The 26,759-nt window shown below is 40.0% G+C and overlaps 1 protein-coding gene across 2 annotated transcripts in view; it reads right to left on the bottom strand.

Annotated features, from left to right (window-relative positions):
• Positions 1-3,137: 3,137 nt before the first annotated feature.
• Positions 3,138-26,759, bottom strand: part of LOC126183503 (crossover junction endonuclease MUS81) — a 201,216-nt gene continuing 177,594 nt past the window's right edge. The window contains exons 10-11 of one of the 2 annotated variants that reach the window (XM_049925547.1): positions 18,619-18,732; positions 3,138-3,468 (exon numbers count right to left, since the gene is read on the bottom strand). In XM_049925547.1, coding sequence (XP_049781504.1) covers positions 3,238-3,468; positions 18,619-18,732 — 345 coding nt within the window. In that variant the 3' untranslated portion in view covers positions 3,138-3,237. The remainder of the gene's footprint in view (positions 3,469-18,618; positions 18,733-26,759) is intronic. The other variant, XM_049925548.1, reaches the window with a different exon arrangement.

Below are 26,759 nucleotides of genomic sequence, written 5' to 3'. Positions count from 1 at the left end.
CACGTGCCACCACAGCAGGACTTCAGAGACTGAATCTCACCACCGTACAGCATCCTCCATACAGTCCAGTAGTCCAGATTTAGCACCATCTGACTTCCATCTGTTCCCGATAATGAAAGACGATCTGCAAGGACATCATTATGCTTCTGATGAAGACACAGAGAGAACTGCGAGACTGTGGTTGTAGAAACAGAGTGCCGACTTCGTTCATGACAGCTTCAGAAAACTTGTTCATCTTTGGCAGAAATGTATCCAATTGGCTGGTGATTATGTGGAAAAGTGAATATTGGTAATTAAAGATCACATTCTAAGGATTATTTCTGCATTTGATTTATTGCAATATTCCCATCCACACCCAATTAACAAAGGCGGAAGCATTCAACCCTTGTCAGTTCCATATTAGGGTAAATAAATTATTATTGGAAGTTCCCTCCTCATGCAGTTTCCATCAGTAAATCACTGCTTAAGCAGTTACAAAAGGACACTAAATGCAACTGAATCAGGGGATGCCAATACACATTTAACAAATTGCAACAACATTTGCTTGCTGCCAAATGTCATACAATCCAAGCAAAATACTCACGATTGGTACAGATGCTTCTGACTCTGGCATAGGTGCCACTCTGTCACATTGACATGATTTTGAATGACCAACTGCATTTACTTCAAATACACTTACAGTTGCACAAAGAAATTACATACAAATCAAGGGAGCAGTTCTTGCAATTATATTTGCAATCAAGACATTTCATGACTACATTTACAGATATAAATTCAGCTTCCTCACAGACCACAAACCTTTAGTGGCTACATTTGGACTGAACAATACAGTTCCTACATGGACAGCTCAATGATTGCAGCACTGGGGGCTGCTTCTGTTGAATTATGACTGTGAAATTATATTCCTGTTCACAGAACAACATGCGAACGCACATTTGCTTTCAAGTTTGTCAAAAGGGCAAGATAAGAAGTTTGACCCATTAGGTGATGTTTGTTTTTCTGTAAATGTCAGTAGCAAAGATACTGCAGAAGATTTCCCGGTAAATACAAGTTTAATTGCCTAACTTGTGTCTACAGATCCTGTTTTGCCTTGATCAAACAGCATAATAAAACAGAGTGGCCTACTGATAAGAAATTACTTAATCAACCAAAGATTAAATATTACTGGAATAAGAGGTATACACTTATAGTGTACAAAGGTGTCATTCTGGTACATCCAGAATCAGGCAAGACATGAGTGGCTGCCCCTGCAGTTCTTAAATCTGATGTACTACAGTTGCTACATCAGTGACAGTGGGCATAGTTTGTACCAAACAAACTGCCAGAGAGCATTGCTACTGGAAAAATTTTAACAAAGACATTGAAACGATAGTGGCTTAATTCCACATGTCGAGAATATTACTCAGTTCGACCTCAACAATATTTTTCATGGCAATAAGCATCAGAACCCTGGTCGCATCTGTAAACTGATTTTGCAGGACCATTTCTCGGAAGCTACGGTCTCATCCACATTGACGCTTTTTTGAAATTTCCATTTGTGAGGCAGATGTCATCAATATCTTCCACCAAGACTTCTTCCTAAGGCCAATGGACTCGCTGAAAGATTCATACAAACTCTCAAGTCACACATGACGAAGCAGGTTTAGCAGTTTATTAAAGACAATACTTTATTGATCTTGATACAGAGCTAATCCACATGAAGCATAATCACCAGGAGAGAAACTTCATGGAAGATGGCTTCAAACTTTGATGTCAGTTTTAAAGCAACTCCTGTACCCACAAGATGAATTTCGACAACACTTGGAACCTTTTTTTTAAACTGAATGATCTCGTACTCATTTCAGTTTGCAAGTATGGGGAAAAGGCAATGTACCAGGCATAGCCATAGAGCAGCTTGGCAATTATATATTTAAAACTAAACGTTCACATGGAGTTACAATGCACCCTAAAAATCAAATCAGGCCACATTGCACTCCCATGCATATAGGCAGAAATCCTATCTTGTTTTCTTTTCCAGAATCAGAAGACCTACATGAAGCCAGCTGGCTGATGGACCTCTTGATGCATCCACTCCTGCCAGTACTTCCAGCAGCAGGCCCCAGCTGCACCCAGCCAATGAGAACCAATGAGAACCAACAGAAGTGGACGTCATGTGTGACATCTCAGACCAGCCTATAAATGTTGAAATGGCCACACCCTCACCACAGTTTTGCGTGGGTTTCTCCATGGTGACAAAGACAAATGCCGGGTGCCGAGGGGGTGGGGGGCAACATATGTGCACCTATCAAACACACACACCGTCAGCTGATGAAGTGGGACATTAAAGAAGCAAGCTGATTTCATCAGCTTCCTCCCCCAGTGTTGTGCACAACAAATACCTCAAGAGGTTGCCACTGTGCGGGAACAACCATTCACCTGGTGCATCTCAGTTCTGCGCAGCAGGCTCCAGATGGCACCCATAATCCGGACCTCTTTCTGCTTCCATGCCACATCCTCAAGCTCACCATACTCATCCACTTACAACGTGCCAAAGAAAACACTGTCAACTGTGGACAACACTGCTTCCACCTTGTAGTGGCAGACATGGAAATTCTTCTACTGATAGGCACAAAACACGATGTGCCACAGACAGCCACACAGTCCTGAACCAACAGTTAGATAGTTCACGTCAGTGCTTGCAGTTAGTTTAGTTTAGTTCTCTGGAGACTACCCTCCGCCTAAACGGTCATTAATTATGGAGTATCAGGTCAACCAAGAATGTCTGCAATATTACTATCAGTCACAGTGGCAATATCATAGAATGCAAAGAGACAGCAAAGTTATTTAGATATCATCATATTAAGTTCATGGCATCCAGTGCCACACATCAAATTGTACCAAAGTTAAGTACCATTTTTCTCATGTCTTGGTTTTTACTTTTGTCTCAACTCAATTTGTCTTTTGTACCATAATATGTTACTTGTACATTCAGCATTAGTGCAAAGTTCTTGTTAATGTTAACCATCATTTTAATATATTTTTATCACTTGCTATAGTGAAAATAATATAGCTGTTCTTTCAATGCAAGAATTAAAAAAAAAATTATGACACATTTAAGGTTTAAATAATAAATACAGAAATATTACTGATAACAAAAATGAAACATATTTAAAGTATCATTTCAAAATGCTACTCTATCGTTTAATTCCCCAAATATACAACTAGTAAATCCCAGTTGGATAAATTAATTAATTACGCTTATACATGGGTATAAAACTGATAAATTGTTTTACTTAGTGCTGGGCCTATCTTTCTACGTGTCTTTCCATATAAAATGTTACTCAGAAGGTCGTCTCCTCCTCCTTGTGCATATGCCTTCACTAATTCTGATGGAGATGGATAAATCTGCACTACTGCAAGTGCCTTGCTCACAGACATTCCATATAACTGCACAAGCTGTTTGATGAACATCTCCTTCACTGTGTATTGCTGAAAAACAAATAAAAATAAAAAATTCCAAAGCACTGTAGTTTCATATCCATAGCACTGTTTCACACAGTCTAATATTTCTACAAAGAACAACAAACAAAGGTAATATGCACAACAGGAATGTGCCACAAATAAGGAGCATTTCATAACTCCTCCATGAAGTAAGAAAACTGCTGCGTGAAATTTATGCAGTTCACTTTTCCTGGTGTTGATGCCAAACAGTATCTTTTTGTGTGATTTTTTAGGTTTTTGGCAATTAAGTCTCACTACTAATACAAAAGCAACGGTCAATAAAAAAGAAAGAAGGAAGAGTTGACTGCGAGGTCATATAGAGATGGAGTACAAAGTTCGGGGCAGGGTTGTATCAGGAAGGAAATAGGTTACACCCTTACAAAGGGACTATTCTGGCATCTGCCTGGAGCAATTTAGGGAAAACATGGAAAACCTTAACCTAGATAGTCAGAAGAGGACCTGAACCATCATCCTCCCGAATGCAAATCCTTTGTGCTAACCATTGCACTCCCTTGCTCCAATGGCCAACAAATTCACTGTTTTAACTACAACTGGTGCAATAATTTTGGCTCAATTATGTCAAGGCCATTACAGACAAGACGTCTTCAAATTTAGAGACAGATATCATAATAATGGAATGGTCCAGAGCACTGATAATTCATGTGAGGTTATTTCTTTTGTTATTTCAGTAAATGTAGTTATATTGTGGTATAACAAGCAGTCTAATACAATTTTTGTGTTGTACGCCAAATATAAGTGACACAAAAAGGAAACCAGACAGAGTTCCAACAATGGACAGTTGGTGCAAAGTTCATTGTATCAAACATATCAGGGTATGATGGGATTGACAAACATAATTTACAGGAAGAAAGTTGCAAACTACAAAGAACTATAAGTGACTGTTATATCAAAAGCTGAAAGTTATATTAACTTTGAACTGTAGAGCTTGTGCAATACAGGTGTGCCAGAATTTTATAGGAATTTTAAACAATCTGTTCTGCAATTACAGTCCAATAGGAACTGCACAAACTGAACACCAGCTGCCAGCTTGCAATTGCAACAAAACCTTAGCACAAGACAGACAACAGAAGTAAGGAGAAAGGTTAAGGTTTAGAATTCTTTTGAAAACAAGGTCATTAGGAATGCAGCACGACCTCAGATTAGACATACGTGGGAAGAAAAGTGCCAGTTTACTTTTGAAAGGAATCATCTTGGCATTTGAATTACCTTTAATAATTCAGAGAACCCACATAAAATCTCAGTGGTCACATGGGGAACTGAATCCCCAGCCTCTTGAATGCCAGTTCAATATCTTAACCTCTGTATCACCGTGCTCAGTAATGATCAGAATAATGACCAATGAGTCATCCTTCACCCTTTTTGCAGCGACAAATCTGATAGACATATGGTGGTTACTGAAGGAAGCTGAAAGGTTGCATTACCTACTTCTTATAGTTCAAATGTAAGTGAATCAGTGGTAGTATGTGCTATATTTGCCTGGGGTTGCTTTAGTACCATTTTCATACATTGAAAACAAATTACAATCAAGGACTAGATCAAAATTTTAGGAAATCAAGTATACCATTAGGATTGAAATGTTGTTCCCTAACATGGAAGTTATCTTCAAAGATGACAATGTCACAGTTACTACTGTTAGCTCCGTTCAGAAATGGCTTGGCTAAAATGTAGATGAACTACACTCACCATCTGGTCCATCACTAGACTTGAATATTGTCATTAATATGTGGTTTTGTCATGGCAGAGAAACCTTACCAGATTGCTTCCAGCAGTATCACTAAGTGTTCCATTTTGTAACAAACACCTAAAATAATTCAGCCATTCTAGAAATAAGAACTGAAATGTGAAAGGCTGAAGACAGTCCACAAGCACAAAAACTGATGGCAACACATGTGAAGTCTCATAAAAAATAGTCCAAGTGGCAGTGTTTCTTATTTTGAGGCTGAAGGTGTGTGTTGATACTGTTGACATCTATGAAGATGTAGTCTACAGTACTCAATTAGAATACTACACTAAAACCAATTTTTCTAATGGCCAGTAGAACCTTAGCAGACCTACATTACAAAACTGAGTATGGGGGCCCAAAAATGCTAATTTATCTTACATAAGCTCTAAGTTTTAAGTTCAGAAAGTGTACCAATGACTGCAAATTTCTGATGGAACAAAGGAAAGCGTTTGTAGGCTACAGATTTATTGCATACTGAGGACAACAGACATGTATGTGATTTACATGCATCAAATAAATAAATTTGGAATGACTAAGAGAAAAACAGTGGCTTGTAAGTACCTAAACATTGAGGTGGCCCACAAAAGTTTCATACTAACTGTCACGCTAATTTCAAGGCTCCAAGATATCCAATTTTATTTAATTCAATTCAACAGATTCCTTGCCCATGGAACAAAATTCACAGAAAGCTAATAAGAAAATAAAAAAAATTATCAAAAATATTTATAGTGTATATACAATGAATAATACATTACAGTGTAAAGCTGTAAGCTACTGTGAGGAAAGCTTCTACATATTAAATGAAGTGTACCACAAGTATGTTTTCCAACTGAGATTTGAGCTTTTCGAATTTATCACTCAAAATTTTCTGCTTTTCCAGAGAATATTTTGAAATACATGCATCTGTTTTAAAAATTTGTTTGGTAATAACCTGATGCACTCGCTAGAAGAAGGCTGTATTACTGCAATGGATAATGGTAGCTATCATTCAATGCACATCTCGAAGCTGATATCTTTGAAGTGGTGTAAAGCGTAAATTGCAAACTGGCTGCATAAGATGCTCCATTTTCACTGGTTGGAATTAGAAACAAACTCTTGTTCAAGCACAATGGATTTGGAAGTAGGTATATGAATTAGATCATATTACAAAAGAAGTGGGAAGTGAAGTGCTGTGCCTTCTGCCTCATTATTGCCGACATAATACAATACTTATGTTTAGAAGTTAGAATATGTGTTAGAAAAGTAATGGCCAGTAGACAATAAAAATTTTTAATGATCAGAAAAAGATTTTATTGGTGGTTTTAGTTTCCTACAAACCTACTTCAATTTGCTAAAAAATAGCCACCTTACTCAAAGCACTTTTAATAATATGTACAATAACTTATTGAATCTTTTTGTACTAACAATCCCTGCCTGGAACTGAACTACTTGACCATGGAGGCCTACATTTCTTCATTACCTCCAAACTGTTGTCTATTGAGCCATTGTATTCAAGTGGAAGAAGAGGTAAACGGTTGTTGGATGTGAGGTCATGACCATAGGGTGGGTTGTTGAAAAATTCCCCATTTGAAAAATCCTGTAGCATAAATGGCAACTGCTCCCACAATGCAAATAATACTTTTAGAAGACACTGGCTACCAGGAATCCCCACAGGGGAACTTTCACTATCTATTCAATTCAAAGGCAATGTCCAAGGGACAAAATACTTCAGTCGAGATTTACTTAGTCAAGTAAATTTTCCCAACAGCCCCATGATATTTTGACAGGACACATGCAATGCTTAGTTGTCTGCGTTTTCTATAGCCACTGGATTACGTCCACTCCCAGAGACACTTAACAATCAGTTGCAACTGTAGCATGACTGCTACAAGACCAGAAGAAGAAGAGAATGTGAAAAAATATTACTACATTAAGAGCAACTGTACAAAAATGATTACTGTGAATTTTTAATATTGACAGTCTTCTTTTTCTGTGCTTTTGCCCGATATCGGGACACAGTCAGCATGACTAGTAACAGATTTGGCATGGTTAATTAAAGGGATGGCCGGATTCCGTTCATGTGGCCACCACATTACTCCTTGGGGTGGTATATGTGTATGTCAACTGTCTGCATGTAGTGATATTCATGTAAAAGTTTTCGAATATTTGAAAATCATGTAACTTATGTGGTGCTTGGATACCTATCTGGCATTTACCTAGCAGGATGTGAGGAATTTGCCTAAAAAACCACACCCATGATGGATGGCACACTGACCCTCATCATTAATCTGCCAGACGAATTCAATATGGGGCCAGCAAATCTCCCCACCTCAGAAGTAGCATCTTAACATGCATAGCTATCTGCGCAGGTCAATTTTAGACTTCTGATAATAATGCCACAAAACATCATACACTTAAATGTGATAAGTATAATTCTCTGGTCCAAAGTGCTTTTATCAAGGACACCACAACTGACGGATATTTTGGTTCTACCAGGAAGATCACAACTATTGCAGTTTTTATCAGATTACCTCCTGATGAACCAGATAAGAGCAGTAGTCAATGTTCTTATGGCTATGCCTAGATATCTCCCCTTTTTAGCTATATCTCCCTCAACAGTGACAGTAATAATATGGCTCCAGGTATTAACCATTGATTCAAATGGTTCAAATGGCTCTGAGCACTATGGGACGTAACATCTGTGGTCATCAGTCCCCTAGAACTTAGAACTACTTAAACCTAACGAACCTAAGGACATCACACACATCCATGCCCGAGGCAGGATTTGAACCTGCGACTGTAGCAGTCGCGTGGTTCCGGACTGAGCGCCTAGAACCGCTAGACCACCGCGGCCGGCTATTAACCATTGAATTCATATGAAAATTGCAAAGTCCATAACTGACTTACAGTTAGGTGGGTATTTCATCATGACAGAATCACACTATCAGGAAATTCAAAACTGCAATTTTTAGATGTGATATTTGGATATACAGTATTAGATCTGTTTATCTGTTCTGATTATTGCAAGCAGACACATACAGATTTGACTGTGGAGGCATGAAAGATCTGTTTGTAGGGAGAGCTGCATGGCAAGAATTGAATGCCTAAATCATAATTCGGGACTTGCTTCCATTTGATTACATACATCAGTCTACGCCACAGCAGTTAACAGTACAAATCAAGTCCATTACCTGGAACACAGCTTAAATTATTAATGTTTTGATGTGTAATGCTACAGTGGACAGTGACACCTCACATGATATTGGCATGGAGTTGACGCATAAAAAATTATCAGTTATCACAACTTAAAAACAAATTACAGAAGCTGAAATTGACTTATACAAAGAGCATGGCTGGCACAGGAACCACGCAATAATGTTAGGATTGTGTCTCAAGTCTTTAGCACAAGTTTTTCTTTATGAACTAAGGAGAAAAGTTAAACGCACAGATTTTCCCGGTCATTTGTATGTTGCAATCTCATATGCAAAGGTGGAAGAAGTTAATAACCAAAAACTGTCCAGAACTATTAATTAGATAAGTTATAATATGTTAAACACAGCCACAGACGTATACTGGGACACACAGGGGTAGGGGTGGGGGGAAAGGGGGCACGGGGTAGGGAATCACAATTTGGACACAAGCCAAAGGCAGTGCTTATTTTCATCCAAACTTGTAAATACAATTAACTTAATTTGACATGATCATGAGAAGAATTTGCCTTTTAGAAAGTTATTAATTTCAGGAATGTGTACTGGAGCCACCAACTCCCAAACAATCCCTTCAGTTAGTTATTTTATTGGTGTAAACGTGATTAAGAATCACTGGAAGCACGGATGGAGATCTCATGAGAAGTATACAACACAATACAAAATTTACATAATGTAAAGGCACAAATTAGATCCAAATCATCATAAGATGGGTCTTGGCAAGTATTTCTTACAAATTCAGATGCACAGTAATAGTGGTGCTCTTGCAAGAATTTATACTCACTTCTAACAACATTATCACAGCTTTCAACATATTTCTGCTGTCAACCAGAAAGTTTTCATAATTACTCTGTTCTGATCCACTGTTACATTTCCAAGATTGTTAAATCCATTGTTGCACATCCAAGAATGTTATGCGATAGCAATAATCTGCCAAATGTATTGTTGAAGGGTCCGGCTGCCAACAGGAAGCGAGGTAAGGGCACCATTGTCACACTCCACATATTATTCAGTCACTGTTGGTATGAAGTTGAAAAGTAATCCCTACCCCGTGCCCCCTTTCCCCCACCCCTACCCAACTTTGTGTGTGTCCCAGTATACGTCTGTGGCTGTGTTTAACATATTATAACTTATCTAATTAATAGTTCTGGACAGTTTTTGGTTATTAACTTCTTCCACCTTTGCATGTGAGATTGCAACATACAAATGACCGGGAAAATCTGTGCGTTTAACTTTTCTCCTTAGTTCATAAAGAAAAACTTGTGCTAAAGACTTGAGACACAATCCTAACATTATTGTGTGGTTCCTGTGCCAGCCATGCTCTTTGTATAAATCAATTTCAGCTTCTGTAATTTTTTATGCTTTGGCTGGGTTTGAGGTTAAATCACTGCTTTGACCAATTACATTTTCCATTTGGAGACTTGCTCCTCCAATGACCACCTCTTAAAGATAATTTAGTGTGTGTGTGTGTGTGTGTGTGTGTGTGTGTGTGTGTGTGTGTGTGTACGGAGAATAAGTGAAAAGAACACTATCCCCATCTTCCAACACATTTAGCATCCTCTCAGATCTGGATCAACAGCTACCATTATGACCTTACAAAAGTATCCTCCTATCATAAAATTTGACATTCTTTAAAATCATACCACTTAACACAACAACAATGAATCAATATTTGGAGTTCTGTGGACAAATGGCTTAATGTAGCACACCTGACTAGTTACGCGTAACTGTATAACTGCAACTGTTTATGAGACATGAGTGTACCAATTTGACTACCCAGATGTGAAACTAAATCCTGGATCTCCAACAATGATCCTTATTCAACAAAAGTGAAGATATATTTCTTTACAGTAGGTCATCTTACCTAAAACATTAATGGCACATTGGTAGGCCTTCCAAAGATATTCTGCAGAAATCAATGGAAGAAGTCAAATATTGTCCAGCATGAGTTCTTGTGATGCCACGACAAAGCTCCTGTTCACAAAGTGGCCAAACTATGTTCATTTCTTGAGGAGACCCAGATATAAACACTTCTACATCCACCTTAAAACCAATATCTTGCAGAACAATTATTTCATAATTGAAAGAAGCCACCAGCAAGCATTATCTTGTGTGTTCAGATGTAGCTGTCTCCCCTCCGATGATCAGTACTTAAAACATGGGAGACAGGTGGTGGGCTGCTATTAAAATTGCTCTCCACTTTTTAAAAATAGTTTTAGGTTTCAAATATTTTTAGTGACTGTTTGTGATAATTTTTCCTCTAAAAGTAATTGATTTGTTGATTTGAATTCATCTCTATCTTGTTCTGTTATTGTTTTGAACGGTCTGTTATCCAGGTGTGTTTACATTTTACATCGAAGTAACTCAGCTGACTGAGGATCTGAAAGCTAAGAGCTGATAATTTGTTTATGCATTGTAGTCCACTATAAATTTTTGTAGTTTTAAACTGGGATTTTAACTTTCAGAAAATTTGCTCATTGTATAGTGTTCAATTCTGATGAGTATTCCACTGAACATGTGTCATTTTTGTTTTAGGCAAGTAATCACGTGAAGTATTTGTAGTGGTAGTATAAACAGTGGAGAAGTAGTGTTAGTAGCTGTAGTTACATTTTTTCTATGGAGTAAATTTTAAATCATTGCAGCTAGCTCATAAAACCATTTTACTGCATTAGCATAACTTAGGTAAAGTAGACATTTCTTTTCAATAACAGTAAAATTTTTACCATGAGTGAGAAGTGCAGGCTTTGGCATAGGTTTGACCATAGTCGGTTACAGTGTGAGATTTGCGCAACGTATTTTCATGGGGTGGTGGGGGGGGAGTGGGGGGGGGGGGGGGTTGGGGAGGGGGGGTGACAATGGGGTAGAGCAGTGTGCATTCTAGTTAGATCATCTCCAAATCTCCAGGAATTGAAGGATATATAGCAAAATAGGTTAATAAAGGAGCAGGAGCTTAAGATCTGTGCGCAGTTAGAAAACACATGGGAGGAACCAGACAGGATGAAGAGGGAAAAGGGGGCTGGAGACTGGAAACTGGCAGTTGGTAAGGATGCTGCTAGGAGAAGGATATATTAAGATAGTTTCATTTTGTGTATCACCAACACATTTGACCACCTGTCATAGTTAATACAGACGACACTCTTTTGGTTATAGGTGTAGGTGCAGGAAATATGCAGCACACCTCAACAGTTAAGAACCCTAAGTGAGTTGTAAATTCAATAACAAAGAAGAAGGTTTTGCTGTTAGCTAGTTCTCATGTCATAGGTGTGGGCACAGGTTATGGATAACACAGGTGAGTTACATTGGAATTTCACAAAAGAGGATCAGATGGTGATCACGAGTGGAGCTGGAAATAGTCTTGAAAGAGAGAAGGAGTATGGCATTGGGGATGATCTGGAAAAGAAAGCTACTCAAACTGGTGGTACAAATTTGCACCTCTCACAGCTGCTTTAGCATCATGACTTCCCTCACCTTAATATAGCAGTCAGACTTTTTTTACAGGGGCTTGGGATGGCACAGATGACTTTGGGTATGACTCTCATGCTGTGGTGCCAGTTGAGTCTATCAATACATTGAGTTTTACAAGGCATGGCTTGCACATCAATAGGTATAGGAAGGGGAAGCTGGCAAAGCTTATAGGTGACAGTGTAGTGGTGGGTGATGAGATCACTCATGGGAAAAGTCCTATAGCAATTGGTGTTAGAGCTCCATCATTTTTAGATTCAAGCCAGTTGATGGGTATTCTTGCTTAGTGAAAGTATCTCTAACAAAGGAACCACCTTCAAAAAAGGTCAGGTATCAAAGTAATGAAGGATTTACCAAATTTAACCAAACTATAAGTGTATTAGAGATAAAGTTAGTGAACTGAACAATATTGGTATATCAGAGCACAACTTGAACAATGTGACAATTCAGAGGATTCCTATATAGGGATACAGATTAACTGGCTATATTTCAAGGAGCTGCTTGCAGAGTGGGGTAGTAGCCATGTACATGAAAAATGGTATACCATTTGAATCTACTGAACAGGTCATTGGAAGTTGTTCAGGATCAGTTGACTTTATTGTAGCTAGACTTCTATTTATTGTTATCTATATGTACCCGAAGTCTGATTTCAGGACATTCCTGACATGTGATTCTAAAATATTTCTGTTCACTGATGACATCAGCTTGGTAGTGAAGGATGTTGAGTACAAAATACAAATACTGCAGTCCAAGACATAAGATCATGGTTTGTAGAAAATAAATTGATGTTAAATCACACAGAAACTCAGTTTTCACAGTTCTAACACACAATCCAACAAAAACTTACATTTAGATTATGCAGAATAGGCATATAATTAGTGAATCTGAACAATCCAAATTCCTAGGTGTTCAGAACGATGGTGAGCTGTCGTGGAAAGCCCATGTTCAGAATCTTGTTCAGAAACTGAATGCTGCTACACTTACCATTAAAAGAGTATCGGCAATAAGTGATATTCCAATACAAACATTAGTCTACTTTGCTTATTTTCATTTAGTTATGAAATATGGCATTATATTCTGGGGTAACTGTTCCCATTCACAAAGGGTGTTTTTGGCTCAGAAAGGGCAGTTTGAACAACATGCAATTTAAGTTTGTCAACCTCTTGCTGACCCCTGTTCAGGAGTTTGGGATTTCTGACATTCGCCTTTCAATGTATGTTTTCTTTACTGGTGTTTCTTAACAATATAAGCTTATTCTCAAGAATTAGTAGCTTTCATTCAATAAATACAGGCAGAATGATTCTTGTGCAGACAATAATACAGTATTAAGCTGTATCCATTTTCAATATGTTACCACAAGAATTTCAAAACATCTTAGCAGTAATTCTTGCACTTGTGTGTCTAAAACTGAAGAATATCTTCATGGTACACTCCTCCTTATTTTATCGGTGAGTTCCTGGAAAAAAGCTGAGTCAGATTCATGCGTTATATTGTTGAATATGCTAATATATACTAGCAGTGTGTCATCTGCGTAGTATACATCAGTGTGTATATGTGGACAAGGAAAAAACATTCCCGGGTTTTTCCTGGATTTCCCGTTCAAAAATACACTTTCTCCTGGGTGAAAACACACTTTTTTGTGTTAAGTCTCAGTGTATTTTCCCTCAAAACTGCAAAACTTATCGATCATTTGAATGGTTATGGTTTTACACACGGGCACAGACTTTCCCGGCACTTTAGAAAACGAAACTCAGGGAAAAAAAAGACACGTTTTGGAAATATCTCGGATGTGCAGCAACATGTACGCTGCATATTTTCGTATTATGAAAGTATACATTGGAATTCCATCAATTGCCGCATGTTACTTTCTGAATCATTGAAATCGAGATTGTGATGAGCTTTTGTAACCCAGTCATAGCTCATATCATGTGATCTTGCCAGCCGATGACAGCGGATATTCAGAGCATAGGACACGTGATGTAGCCAGCCAACAGCAGTATCTCTGTTAAGTAGCACAAACACACAAACAGGGAAAGTTAATAGTTTAAATTAATATACATAGTGTTGCTACAAGAAAAGCAAGGCTTTCACATATAATATTGGTCTCTAAGGTTGATAAGCTGTAAGAGAAGCTAAGCTTTCACATAATATGTTGATCTTTTTTGTGCTTGTTACACTTTAAGATATATCACACAAATGCGCCAGTAGAATTTTTAATAATGACATAAATGTCCGATCTTCAGGGTTCAAAATTCTTTTAAATGGCTCGTAATCAAAGAGTTGATTTTTCAGTGAGAGTCAAACGCTCTGTGATTTATGAAATTCATGGTACATTCTCGCACATAGTTCAACTTACAGAAAAGGATATTTACTTTGAAAGTAACGCTTTTCAAACCACCATTGGCAATATTTTCCTGCGACCTGTTAGAAATAGGTTCATTTCAGCAGTTGCCAGAGAGCACAGGTAACAGGCGATGCCGCACTTGCGCAGCTACCATGACGTAGGAATCCCGTATGTACGTACATGTAAAACATTGAAAGATCATACATTTTCATAAAAGAAACAAGACATCAGAGTATACTCCAAGAGCATCGGAATTTCGTGAACCTTACTAAAACATTCACATTCGTATGTCCAGATTCCCAATGAAGTAGACCTCGACCTGATATTAAGCTTTTCAGTATGGTTTTCGGGATGTAAATTTTCTTGGAGCATCAGTACTGCATTATATCATGCTTGGTTCTTTATTATGGCATAATGCCACACGTGCCGGAAGATGAAAACGTGCACTTGAAATGCAACGAACAGTTGAAACTAGCCAGTACTGTGGAATTAAACATTTTGTTTCAAATACATTGACTGCCTCTGCGGAAAAAGTTAATAAAAGTTAAATTTCTTTAGCAAACAGACAAAAATAACTTCATTGTTCTGCAAGGCGATTAATGCTTGACTGCCAGAAAGGTGAAAATAAAATAAACTCAAACTAAAAACATATTTTAGCCTTCAATAATTATGTGAATGTATTTTAGTTCACTTGATAGCTCCCGGCCACAGGTATCCATTTGGTTTTCATTTGACGCAAGGGTAAACAGCAAAATCACTAAATGTAAACATAGGTCACGTGGAGACTACCCGCTATAACTCAGACTGCTTTGCAGATCAGCCATGGATCTACGATATTTGTTAAGCGGGTCAATACTTTTTTAAAAAAACGAATTTTCAAAAATATGTTCATCTTGTAGCGCACATACATCTGAAAAGTCTGAAACATAAAACATATGTGTTCGAGGTAACCTAAGACATGTTATTTGGTCTTAAGTGTGCCAAAGTGCAGTGCCATGCCTCTTCACACAGCATTCTTCTACCACACGTCACTGTTTTTCTATCTGTGGAATTGAAATGTGTGTATTTTCTAATGGATGCCATCAAACTATATTCAGGACAGTGGAAACTGAAATGTCCTGTGGTGCCTCTCCTGCTCCCAGTCGGTCGATTTGACAGCCTGCCCCTCTTTTTTTTAAAACAAAAATCTCGCAGTTAATAGCGGATGGGATTATTTGTAATCGGAAGAACAAGAACTATTCAGAAAATTTGCACTCTTTATTGCCTATTAGCTAATAGCTTGCTGTTTTGTGTGACATAAAATTAAATATAGGATACATAAAATAAAGACAAGAGACAAGCAAGAAAGTACACGTTTCTTCAATCCTTAGCTCCTAGCATTTTTTTCTCTCTAATTTTGCTACAGCTTTACATGTCATGCTTTCCTTTCTGCGAAAGAATCTATTACCTCATCAAAGTTTGTCAAACATTTTGCTACATGAAAAATCAAAATGTCGTTATCTAATACTGAAAAAGCTGTTAATACAAATAAAATACCCAAGACTGGTGTGGTTTGTCAATCTTTTTATGTCTATTTTGTCACTTTCTGCTAGATAAAACAAAATAGGCCTGTCTAATATTGCAGCAATTTTGTAACACACACCAAATAAACGAGACTGTTTTGACACAAATAGTCATTTTTATAACACGACAGAATATAATTCACGTAGTACCAATATCAAATGCCTTATTAGGCCTACTACAAGCAAAAAGCTTTATGTCAGGAAATAGTTTCACATTTCATTTATACTCACCAGTTTCTCAAGCATGAGAGAAAAAAGTAAAATTACGAAATATTTATATACATTTGGAATCGTCTTAGTCTTCCACAATTTGTGAGACGTCCCTGTTTCTTCTCCTTCCTCGTTCTAACATCTTGTCATCACCAGTTCTGTAGCTATTCCTGCCATTGTCAAAATTTGTTCGCCGATTAACTTCACTAACACTGCCAGAATCACAATTTTAGTTTTCTCGTGATTATTCTCCGGTTAGGCGTTGTTACATGTTCGTACAACACATTTTCCGCGTTACTTCCAGAATAGAATTTAAGAGGCTGCGAGCTGAGGACTGTACAACTGCTCCTTACTAGTGTAGCGATCTGGCCAAAAATTTTCTGGCAAAATTTCATTTTCTTGGATACACCGAGAAGATAATACATAATCTTTCTCACCTGTTATTGCTGTTAGTCGTTTATTTTCATTCTGGTAGTCTGAATCTATGGATTTCGCTAGTAATTATAACAACGCTGATCATTCACGAACCGTATCAACCACATAATCAGACGGCAATTGGCATTCATCCGTTCGGCTTTACCCCACTCAGCTCGTATAGCCCCGTCCCCTTTTGTCTGCAGAAAGTTTATTTCTAGATGCAACGAAGATTCTCCTGACAAAGACATCATGTACACTATGCATGCATTCAAAAATCAACTTATGATTCATTCAGAAATAAACTTAAAATGTTCAAAAGCCGGCCGGTGCGGCCGAGTGGTTCTAGGCGCTTCAGTCTGGACCCGCGCGAGCGCTACAGTCGCAGGTTGGAATCCTGCCTCGGGCATGGATGTTTGTGATGTTCTTAGGGTAGTTAGGTTTAAGTAGTTCTAAGTTCTAGGGGACTGATGACCTCAGATGTTAAGTCCCATAGTGCTCAGAGCCAATGTTCAAAAACCAACAGGGATGCGTTTCAAAATCATATGAATAATCGATAGACCAAAGTGCGCTGGATGCTAGGCGTTTTGTGAAACAAGTTTTTTTCCTCAAGAATATGAATTTGGCGCCCACTTTTTCCGGTAGCACCTAGCTGCTTGCTGCGACTGCTTGCACAGCCAACAGCCACACTCCTGTAACCAGAAGCGGGAGAATCTACTACTCAAACCCGACTCAACTGCTCTTGCGCATGAGCCCACTCGTAACTGGTAAATCTAATCTAATGTAAACAGTTTTGACCTCACACTCATCGGAGGTAATTTATTGTTATGAAGCATTGTATAGTCTTCCTAAAGCCTTTGATACATTTTGCTGTTGGCAGATGTTTGCATGAGCACTGTGTGTCGTAGTTGTATATGGCCTATTTCCTTTGCAATTTAAGTTATGTTTGTTTTTTTCTCTCGTTTACATTTTATTGTTGAAGTATTATTCTGCAGTAGCGGGATACAGTAATATCCTTTGTTAGAGTGTCAGTTCTTACCAGTCAAAATTACAAAAATTTAACAGAAAACTGAAACAATGAAAAATTCCCGGTTTTCCCCCGATTTTGTCCTGGATGAAAAAATTCCCGGGTTCTTCCTGGATCTCCCGGGTCGTATACACCCTGATATATGTAAAATTCGTTTTATTTATTATTAACTTTTCTTATGTTAATTTCAGTTACTGATGTGTTCCATGACCATGGAGATATGCTATTCAATTTGGAGCTATGTAAGTAGATGTGACAAATAAAATTAGAAACTTTCTGGTTGATTAAGACTGTCTGCTAGATATGGACTTGAACACAGAACCTTTGTCTATTATCTATTGACTGAGCAATCCAAGCACAACTTATGAGTTGCCCTCTGGATAAAGATTGTGGAAAGCTAGGATTTCTATTACTCTCAATACCTTTCAAATGACCCGTGTATTTAAATAATGACTACACGTAAAGGTGACAGTTAATGGTAGGGGTTTAGGTGCTTGGGAACATCAGTAAGTCACATGGATCCAAATCTGAGAAGTGACACAACTGTGAGTAAGTATCAATTTTTTTTATCAGTGAAAATATCGTTTGTAAACCCCACAGTGATAAAACAGTATTTTAATTAGAACTAATGAATATAGTGATTTTTAACTGTGACTGCCCTTATTGGGAGAGTTAATAAGTTTTATGAATTCAAATCTGAGAAGTGAAGTGACTATGCACAAGTATCAGTCCTGTATATCAGTGGAAATCTCATTTGTAAACCCAACAGCGATAAAACAGTATGTGTTTTAGAAGTAATGAATGTATTAATTTTTAACTGTTATTTAACTTGGCAAAAAATAATGTGTGTTACTAGGACATTATAGTAAATATCTCTTTTAAGACCAGGGACAGGCAAACAAAGACTTAAAGATGGTGATACTTTCAGAAGTTGGCAGCATGAGGTTGAACTTCTGCAGCACCTAGATATTGTCTTGATTTAACTTGATTTTCTGTCATGTTTGTAATAAGAATCATAGGGCATCTACTTCAAAATACTATGTATAATTAAGAAGTGATCCTTTTAAGCTGACAGCAATGTGTAGACTACGATAAATGAATTGAATTAAATTGGTTTTGACAGTGACAGATTACTTAAAGTAACTAGAAAATACATAATGCAAATCTATTATTATATGTTGCATAATCACCATTTTCTTCCTTGCAGCACCATTGAAGTCATTGAATGCCATAAGCGATACAGTGTCCGATGCGAGGAAGAGTGGAGGTAGATGTTCCTTGGGACAACTGACAATCATCTTGTCCTGTGTAAAACAACAAAGGTAATTAATACAAAGAATTGAGGAAAAAATAAGTTTCAATAGCCAGTAAGGATAACTTGTTGCATCGTAAACACAATGGTAAGTGATAAATCACAACATACATTACTCATAATGACAGTAGTAGAAGCAGTGAATTGGATGAATTATTCCTTAATTCTTACAGTAATATTCTGTGGCTATGGTTTGCGCAGTCTACTTATTCAAGATTTTCTCAGGGACAGCAGATGATTGTCTCAATGCAGAATCCTCAGAAAGTGCACACCAGTGGTCACATGGAATGCCATGCAATTTTCTCCACTTATTGGCATCAGTTCATTTATTCAAAATTTAATGTGAATGTGAAACATAAAACCACAGACAAGTAAAAACTTGTTTCAATGTATTGTCATTCTCAATAGCACAATTTTAACTAATTTGCTATATGGGCTGCAACAGCAGTCTTCCACTACATTGAAATCACTTTCCTTTGGTTTTGGTTTGTTTCCTGTTTTCTATGATTTCCTTAAATTGCTTGCAGGACTGTTGTGATACTGATGTCTCCCCAAACCCTTTGTAATCTGAGGTACTATATGCACAGTCCAAGAAAGTTCTGTCAGACGGCTGACAACAAAATTTGAAGTGATAGAAACTGAATGACACTGACAGGTATCAACTACCTGCTGGTTGTTGCCAGTGTTACGTAGCACAAAAAACTACATTTAAGGTGTCTGCATCTACAAAAGCAGAAATTACACACTGAGTTAATGATCTCTGAAATGTTTTATGGAACTGTGTTTGAAAAAATGATATCCGTTGAGATGTCAGACACATTAAATAATGGGCTGGTTAAAACCCATGCCAACTGGAAAGCATTTGATGGCAGTCAATGCAATTTCATTTTTATTTATTCAGCTACGCCCATCAGCCATCTCACTGAAAATCTTCTTTTAGTGTACTGAAGCTACATGGACTGACAATCATGAGAAACACTATGCAAGTAGTATCATGTCAACAGAACAAAGTGAAGGCTGAAATTGTGAATTCTGTTTTTCATGATTTTCTACTAAGCAAGAACCATTATAATTACTCTGACTGGCAAACAGTGAGACAGATATACACAAACAGAAAATAAAAAATGAATACGCTAAAGCCATGGCCCTCAAGAATGAAGTTTTACTCACATATTATAAAGATTGTATATTTTAAGTGATCAAAATTATACGCTCATCCACCTGGTGATAAGACTGTTTCAGGCAAAATTTTTTTCTCTTGTATAGCCTCCCTAACTGGAATCCATTCCTGTATAGGCATTTACTAACCTTGGGAAACAGTTTCATACCATTTATGCTTGTTGATGTTGTTGCAATTGATTGATGGATGTGAGTGACTTCATTGGACAATACAAGAAGTGGCTGCACTGGCACTGTCTCACTAGAAGTGCACGTCTTGCCACAATTGTAGGAGCAACAGTGAAATGGCTGCAAGTGTCCTGCTCTGTTTATTATTCTCCTGATAAAGGGCAATGTTGTACAGCCACTGTAGACTAGAGCTTCCCACACCATGATACCCAGAGCTGATACCATATGTTGCTGCCATATACACAGCAATTTCCACTATCTTGGGCAACATGTTACAAACAATGGTCAGTGACATCAAGGCAGAATCTGTTCACAGGACTAAAAGTAGGTAAGATGCATAAGGAGTCATGAAAGATGCAAGCTTACTCAATGTCCAGATTCAAATAAATGGTCCGTGATGACTGCGCCACCTCATTCAGTAACATTAACAACTGAAATGTCATGTTAAACATGTTGAAAAATTCCTAGGCATTACTACATGGTCTTTCACTGGCCCACAATACCATCTTACAAAAATTAATTCAACTGTATTATTTGCAACTGGTGAACCACACAAGTATGTTTACTACATTTACTAATCCAATGTGATGCAAACATGGTGTTCATTTTTCATTTCCCATTGTGTATCTGTACATGTGAAACTCTAAGGTAATGCATATTTCTACACAAAAACAATGTACTAAGATTAAATGGATTTTAAGCTGGCCCCTGTTCCAACTACTATTCAGCACAGAAAACTTGGGCTACAGTGTCCCACCGACAACTGCAAGGGGGTCACACACCATTCCCTTATTCAAGTCAAATTTCAAGAACAAACCTAACTACAGACTATGGAGGTACCCAGGCTTGGCTAAGTATACAGGTTCAAATGAATGTTGGTTATAGTAGTTATGCGCAGATCTGGAGGCTTGTACTGGATACAATGGAGTGGACAGCTGCATCAACTGGAGACTGAAGATTCCAACAACAGCAACAAAATATATCTTTTACTGAGGCTATAACAACATCATGGAAATGATAGATTGCTACTCACCACATAGGGGAGACACTGAGTCACAGACAGGCACAAAGGAAAAGAATGACAGAAACGGTCAGCTTTCACACAAAGCGCTCCTTCAGAATTAGAAAAAACACACACATTCTCTCTAGCACAACACGCGCTCACACACCCGCATGCGCACACCCGCACGCCTGTGTGTGTGTGTGTGTGTGTGTGTGTGTGTGTGTGTGTGTGTGTGTGTATGTGTGTGTGTGCGTGCACACGGGCGCGCCCGCGTAGACACACACACACACACACACACACACACACACACACACACACACACACACACACACACGGTCCAGAAATGACAGTGGCCATGTGAATTGTGATAAGGTGAATTTGTGAGAGTTTTCTACTTCTGGTGAAGGACTTTGTGTGCCATTGTAGAGCCCACAGTGTGAGTGAATCAAAGGAAGAGTTGCACCAGCAGTGGAAAGGAGAACCAAGCTGGAGGTGGAAGGGAGAGCCATGCTGCTGACTAAGGGGGCAGTTCCAGATGTGAGCTGTTTCAAATGAAGCAAAATGAGAGCTCACAGTCCCAGCTAGAAGCCAGCAACAGGATTATACGTGAAGAGACAGGAAATGTTGACCATAAAGCACAGTGTGGAATGGAACACTGTCAATGTGGCCGGACAAAGGGTGTCTGGTGAGACGTCGCCAGAGCTCTGGTGGCTGTTAAGAGACAGGGGCTCGAACGAAGGGCAGCTGCTGGAGATGCAGTGGTACCAATAGGCTCGATCACAGCAGCAGCTTCTAGAGAAGACAGCACCAGATGAGTAATTGGGAATGCTGATGTAGGCCTAACTGCCTGTCCTGGGTGTTGAGCCACCCTTCAAAGGAAGGTGGCCACGAATGCAAGTTCGGGCCAAAAGTGCAAGCAAAATCAGTTGTGGCCAGTGGAGGGCAGGTGTCGGGCAGGACAGTGGCGATGGATGAGGTGAATTGTGTGGGATCATAGTCAACAGTCTTGTCGCCGACTGGAGCACTGTGGCAGGATTGGACCATCCCATTGCCAACTTTTATGTCTTTTGTCCTTATGTGGTGGCAAGGACAGCATAAAAAAAGTCTTTCAACTGCATTCCAGTTCAGGGTTCTGGTTTGGCGTCCAGTCGAAGACCTGGGTGGTGTCTGGCTTGGTCGAGGAGCAGGCTGGCCATTGGGATGCTGGCAGAGTGCTGATTGCCAATGGGAGACTCGTGTTCAACTCACCAGCGTCTGCCAGGTCATGAGAAAGCTGATGGTCTCAGCAGGTGGTGATGTTCTAGGCAACATTCCGTCAGGTGCAGGCAGGCCGGTTGGCAGTTGATGGGAGACTCATGCTCAAACCAACAATGACTGCTGGGACACAAGGGTACCAATGGGCCCAGTCAGGCAGCAATGTCCTAGGTGGAGTCTGGTTAGTATCTAGGTTCAAGTCCAGCTGGAGTCATAAGCCGCACTGGGTTGATGTTTTGTCAGAATCCTGGGTTAAAATGGAACTGCTGCTGGTGAACACTATCGACAGATGGGCTGCAGGACGCAGGTGGCATACAGTCCGGAGTGTGTACAAATGCCATCGAGTAGCAGTCCTGCAGTGTCTTAAATAATCCAGTGGAACGATTTCTGTGATGTGTCACATGATTTGCAGATGCAGTGTAGTGCCATGCTCTCAGTGCTGTAGATGGATGCACACACTGCTGGAGGGTGATGCTGATTCCTCTAGTGGAGCCTGCTGGAATCTGTGTACACAAACCAGTGAGTTGCTGTTGTGATCTCCAATTTTAGTAATCACACAGTGCTTTCAGACATGTGGGGTTGGCTTCGGCAGAGAACGCCAGGTGTGCAGCAACCTGCCAGCTTAAGTCTGGATACGGCTCCTGACTGCTCAGAACAACTTATGAGATGCATCGTTCTAGGAGGAGTCGGCACTCACACGCTGCTTTATATAAGGCTATAGATAATGTTATTTTTGCTAAGCTTACAAACAATAAAGTGACATTGAACAGTATTGGATCTTTCACTACTGTGGATGGACCATGTTTTTTGTTAGTGCTGTACTGAATCTTATTATTAATAAAGCTGATTCTTTTTTGCATGGTAGTGGTTGGCTGACTGTTGCTACAGTACGGTGTGGAAGTATTATTGAAATTGGTGGACCTGAAAGTTGCAATGATCATGATGTGATTACTTATAGTACTTTTAATGTTTCTGAAATTTTTATTAGAGATATTGGCATATCTTATATTAATGGTACCATGCCTTTTGTTGTAAGAACTCGTGGTAGGAATAAGGTTGGTCCTGATGAAGAAATTTATGTACGGTGTAAAGGACATGGTGGGTGTGAAACTGTAAATTTTGTTGGTGACATGACTTAATATTTTCATAAATAGAGAGTGTGACACTGAGGGGGTAAGAAAAGCTGCACAATGATCTTGTTAAAAGCCGAGACATGATTTTTGCTGTTGTAGCTCTCAGGGACACTCTGGGGTGCTCCCTGTGTAAGGCATCCCTCTGCAACTCTGTGAGGCATAGCTCTATTGCATGATAGCGCTACACAGAGCTATGATGTAGCGTGGCTCTGTGGGTTGCCTATGTGGGTTATTGCCCTCGAGGAGGCAGTGACCACTGGCAATGATAATATAGAAATCCTACAGTGTTGTCTCAGGAAAGATGCTAGCTTTGAAGGTTTTATATCACTTTTCTCTGACCTGTTGTTAACTGGTGGTGGTTATTTTTATAGTTTTAGGTGCTAAACTGTTGGGTTGTCAGTGCCTTTATATAAAACAGAGAAAAATGCGGTTAAAATTTAATTAAAACATCAATAAGGATGTACGGAACATTCTGGTTGAAAATTAGGAATAGTCCGCAGCTCGGGGTCTCGGGCTAGCGTTCTCGCTTCCTGAGCACGGGGTCCCAGATTCAATTCCCAGTGGGGTCAGGGATTTTCCTTGCCCCAAGATGACTGAGTGTTGTGTTGTCTGCATCATCCTCATTCATCCCCATTACAGTCGGAGGAAGGCAACGGCAAACCACCTCCATTAGGACCTTGCTCAGTAAGGCGGTGCGGGTCTCCCGCTTTGTTCCCCTACGCTGTCAAGTAGCATGGGCCTTCATTTCCATGTCTCATCAACAGGCAGAAGTGCATGAACAAAAGGTACAAAGCTTGGATAGCTTTCAGAATGTGCTCCCTTTTTCTAGCTGTAGGAATAACAGGCAGGCACAAGTACATGCACATGAACATGCACATGAACACGCACATGCACACGCACAAGCGTGCACGCGCGCCTGCCCACACACACGCGCGCGCGCACACACACACACACACACACACACACACACACACACACACACACACTCGCAACAGGCACACACCTATCTCCATAAACTGTGCTCTAAATGGTGCAAAGGAGTCACTGAAATATTGCATGTGTTGTGCTCGGCTGCATGTTGTGCAACTGGCTGGTCCACCTTGTTTTGGGCAACAGTTAGGTGGTGGCTATTCATTCTAGTTGTCATCTGGTTGGTTGTCATGCCAATGTAAAATTTGGTGCAGTGGCTGCAGCAGAGCTGGTATGTAACATGGCTGCTTTCACAGGTGGCCCGGCCTAGGATAAAGTTGAGATGGAAGTAGAGTAGCTGATGCTGGGTGGGTGGACTGGGCAGGTCTTCCACAGGGGTATCATCCCTGTGGCAAGGTATTGGGCATGGGAGTGACAGAGCTGGAGGTTGGGTGGGCAACAGAACACCACGTTGAGAGAGATTGAAAGTAGCTTGAGTAGGAAGCCCCTCATTTCAGGACATAATGGGGCTGATGACCTCAGCAGTTTGGTCCCATAGTACAAATTTTCAAATTTACCATGGGTGGCCAGGCTGTTATGGAACGGAGTTTTTGGTGTGGAAGGGGTGGCAGTTGTCAAATTGCAGGCTCTGTTGGTGGCTGGTGTGTTACATGTGGAATGAGGTGTGGCTGGTGCCATCTGATAGGAGGAGATTGATATCTTTCTGGCTTTGGGTTCAGGTTATAAAGATGTCATCAATAAAACTAAAATGGACCAAGGTTTTGGGAAGCTATAGGAATGTTTCCTCTAGGTGGCCCGTGAAGGGGCTGACATAGGAGGATGCCATGCAGGTGCCCATGGCTGTGCCATGAATTTGTTTGTATACCTACCCTTTAAATGTGAAGTTGTTACGGGTTAGGATGTAGTCAGTTAGGTGTACAAGGAATCAAGTGATGGATTTGGAACATGCAGGGCACTGAGAGAGGCAGCATTCAATCGTGGCAAATTTGTGGGCATGAGGGATATTGATGTATAGGGAGGCTGCACCAACAGTGACGAGTAGAGATCCATTAGGTAAGGGTGTGGGGATGGTGGAGAGCCTGTGCAGGAAATGATTGGTATCTTTAATGTGGGAAGCTGTGTTTCGAACAATTGGTTGGAGATGTTGATCAACAAGGACCAAGATTCTTTTGGTGGGGGCACTGTAAGCAGCCACAAGACAGTGCCCTGGATTGTTAGGTCTGTGGATTTTGGGGAGCATGAAGATGGTGGGTGTGTGGGCTGTTGTCGGGGTGATTAGGGAGACGGATTACGGGAAGAGATTCAGTGAATCACCCAGGGATTAGAAGTAATGTTGGATTTCTGGGATAGGATCACTCTGGCAGAGCTTGAAGGTGGAGGTGTCGGACAACTGGCAGAGACCCTCTGCCAGGTACACTCCAGTTCATCACAACAGTGGTGGAATCTTCGTCTCCTGGGACGATGATTGTCAGGAACCGCTTTTAGGTTGTCTAGGGCAATCCTTTCTTCTGTTGAAAGGTGTTAGTTCTTAGGGATGGACCTGGGAAAGGGTGGTCTGATTCAGGTTTACTGATGACACCTTTACAACCTGGACCCAAGACCAGGGCACCTTATCCTCATTCTTCCACAATCTCAACATGTTCTCTCTCATCCACTTCACCTGGTCCTCCTCTACCCATCGTGTTATCTTCCTAGATGTCAATCTCCTCCTCTCAGATGTCTCAATCCACATCTTGGTCCACATGAAACCCACCAATCACCAGCAGTACCTGCACTTTGACAGCTGCCAACATTTCCACACCATAAAATCTCTCCAATAACAGCCTGGCTACCCATGGTAGATGCATCTGCAGTGATGAGAACTCCCTTGCCCAGTGGGATAAGGCCTCACAAAAGCATTCACAGACAGACTGTACCCTCCAGGCCTAATCCTCGAACAGATTTCCCATGCCATATGCACGCACGCACGCACGCACGCACACACACACACACACACACACACACACACACACACACACAATTATCCTCTCAGCTATCCCAAGAACCAACCACAAAGACGCACCCTCCTTGTCATCCAATACCACCCCAGATAGTAACGAATGAATGACGTCCTTCATCAGGGCTTTGATTATGTATCATCATGCCCTGAAATGAGGGGCATCCAACCCAAGATACTTCCAATCTCTCCCAGTGTGGTGTACTGTTGCCCACCCAACCTTGACAACATCGTTTTCCAATCCACCCACCCAGCACCAGCTACTCCAGTTCCATCACATCCCTATCCTACACCATCAGAGGCCGGGCCACCTGTGAAAGCAGCCATGTTATATACCAGCTCTGCTGCAACAACTG

This window comes from Schistocerca cancellata, chromosome 4, assembly GCF_023864275.1.
Source record: "Schistocerca cancellata isolate TAMUIC-IGC-003103 chromosome 4, iqSchCanc2.1, whole genome shotgun sequence".
In the NCBI taxonomy this organism is placed as follows: Eukaryota; Metazoa; Arthropoda; class Insecta; order Orthoptera; family Acrididae; genus Schistocerca; species Schistocerca cancellata.
This window is presented reverse-complemented; position numbering and strand designations above follow the sequence as displayed.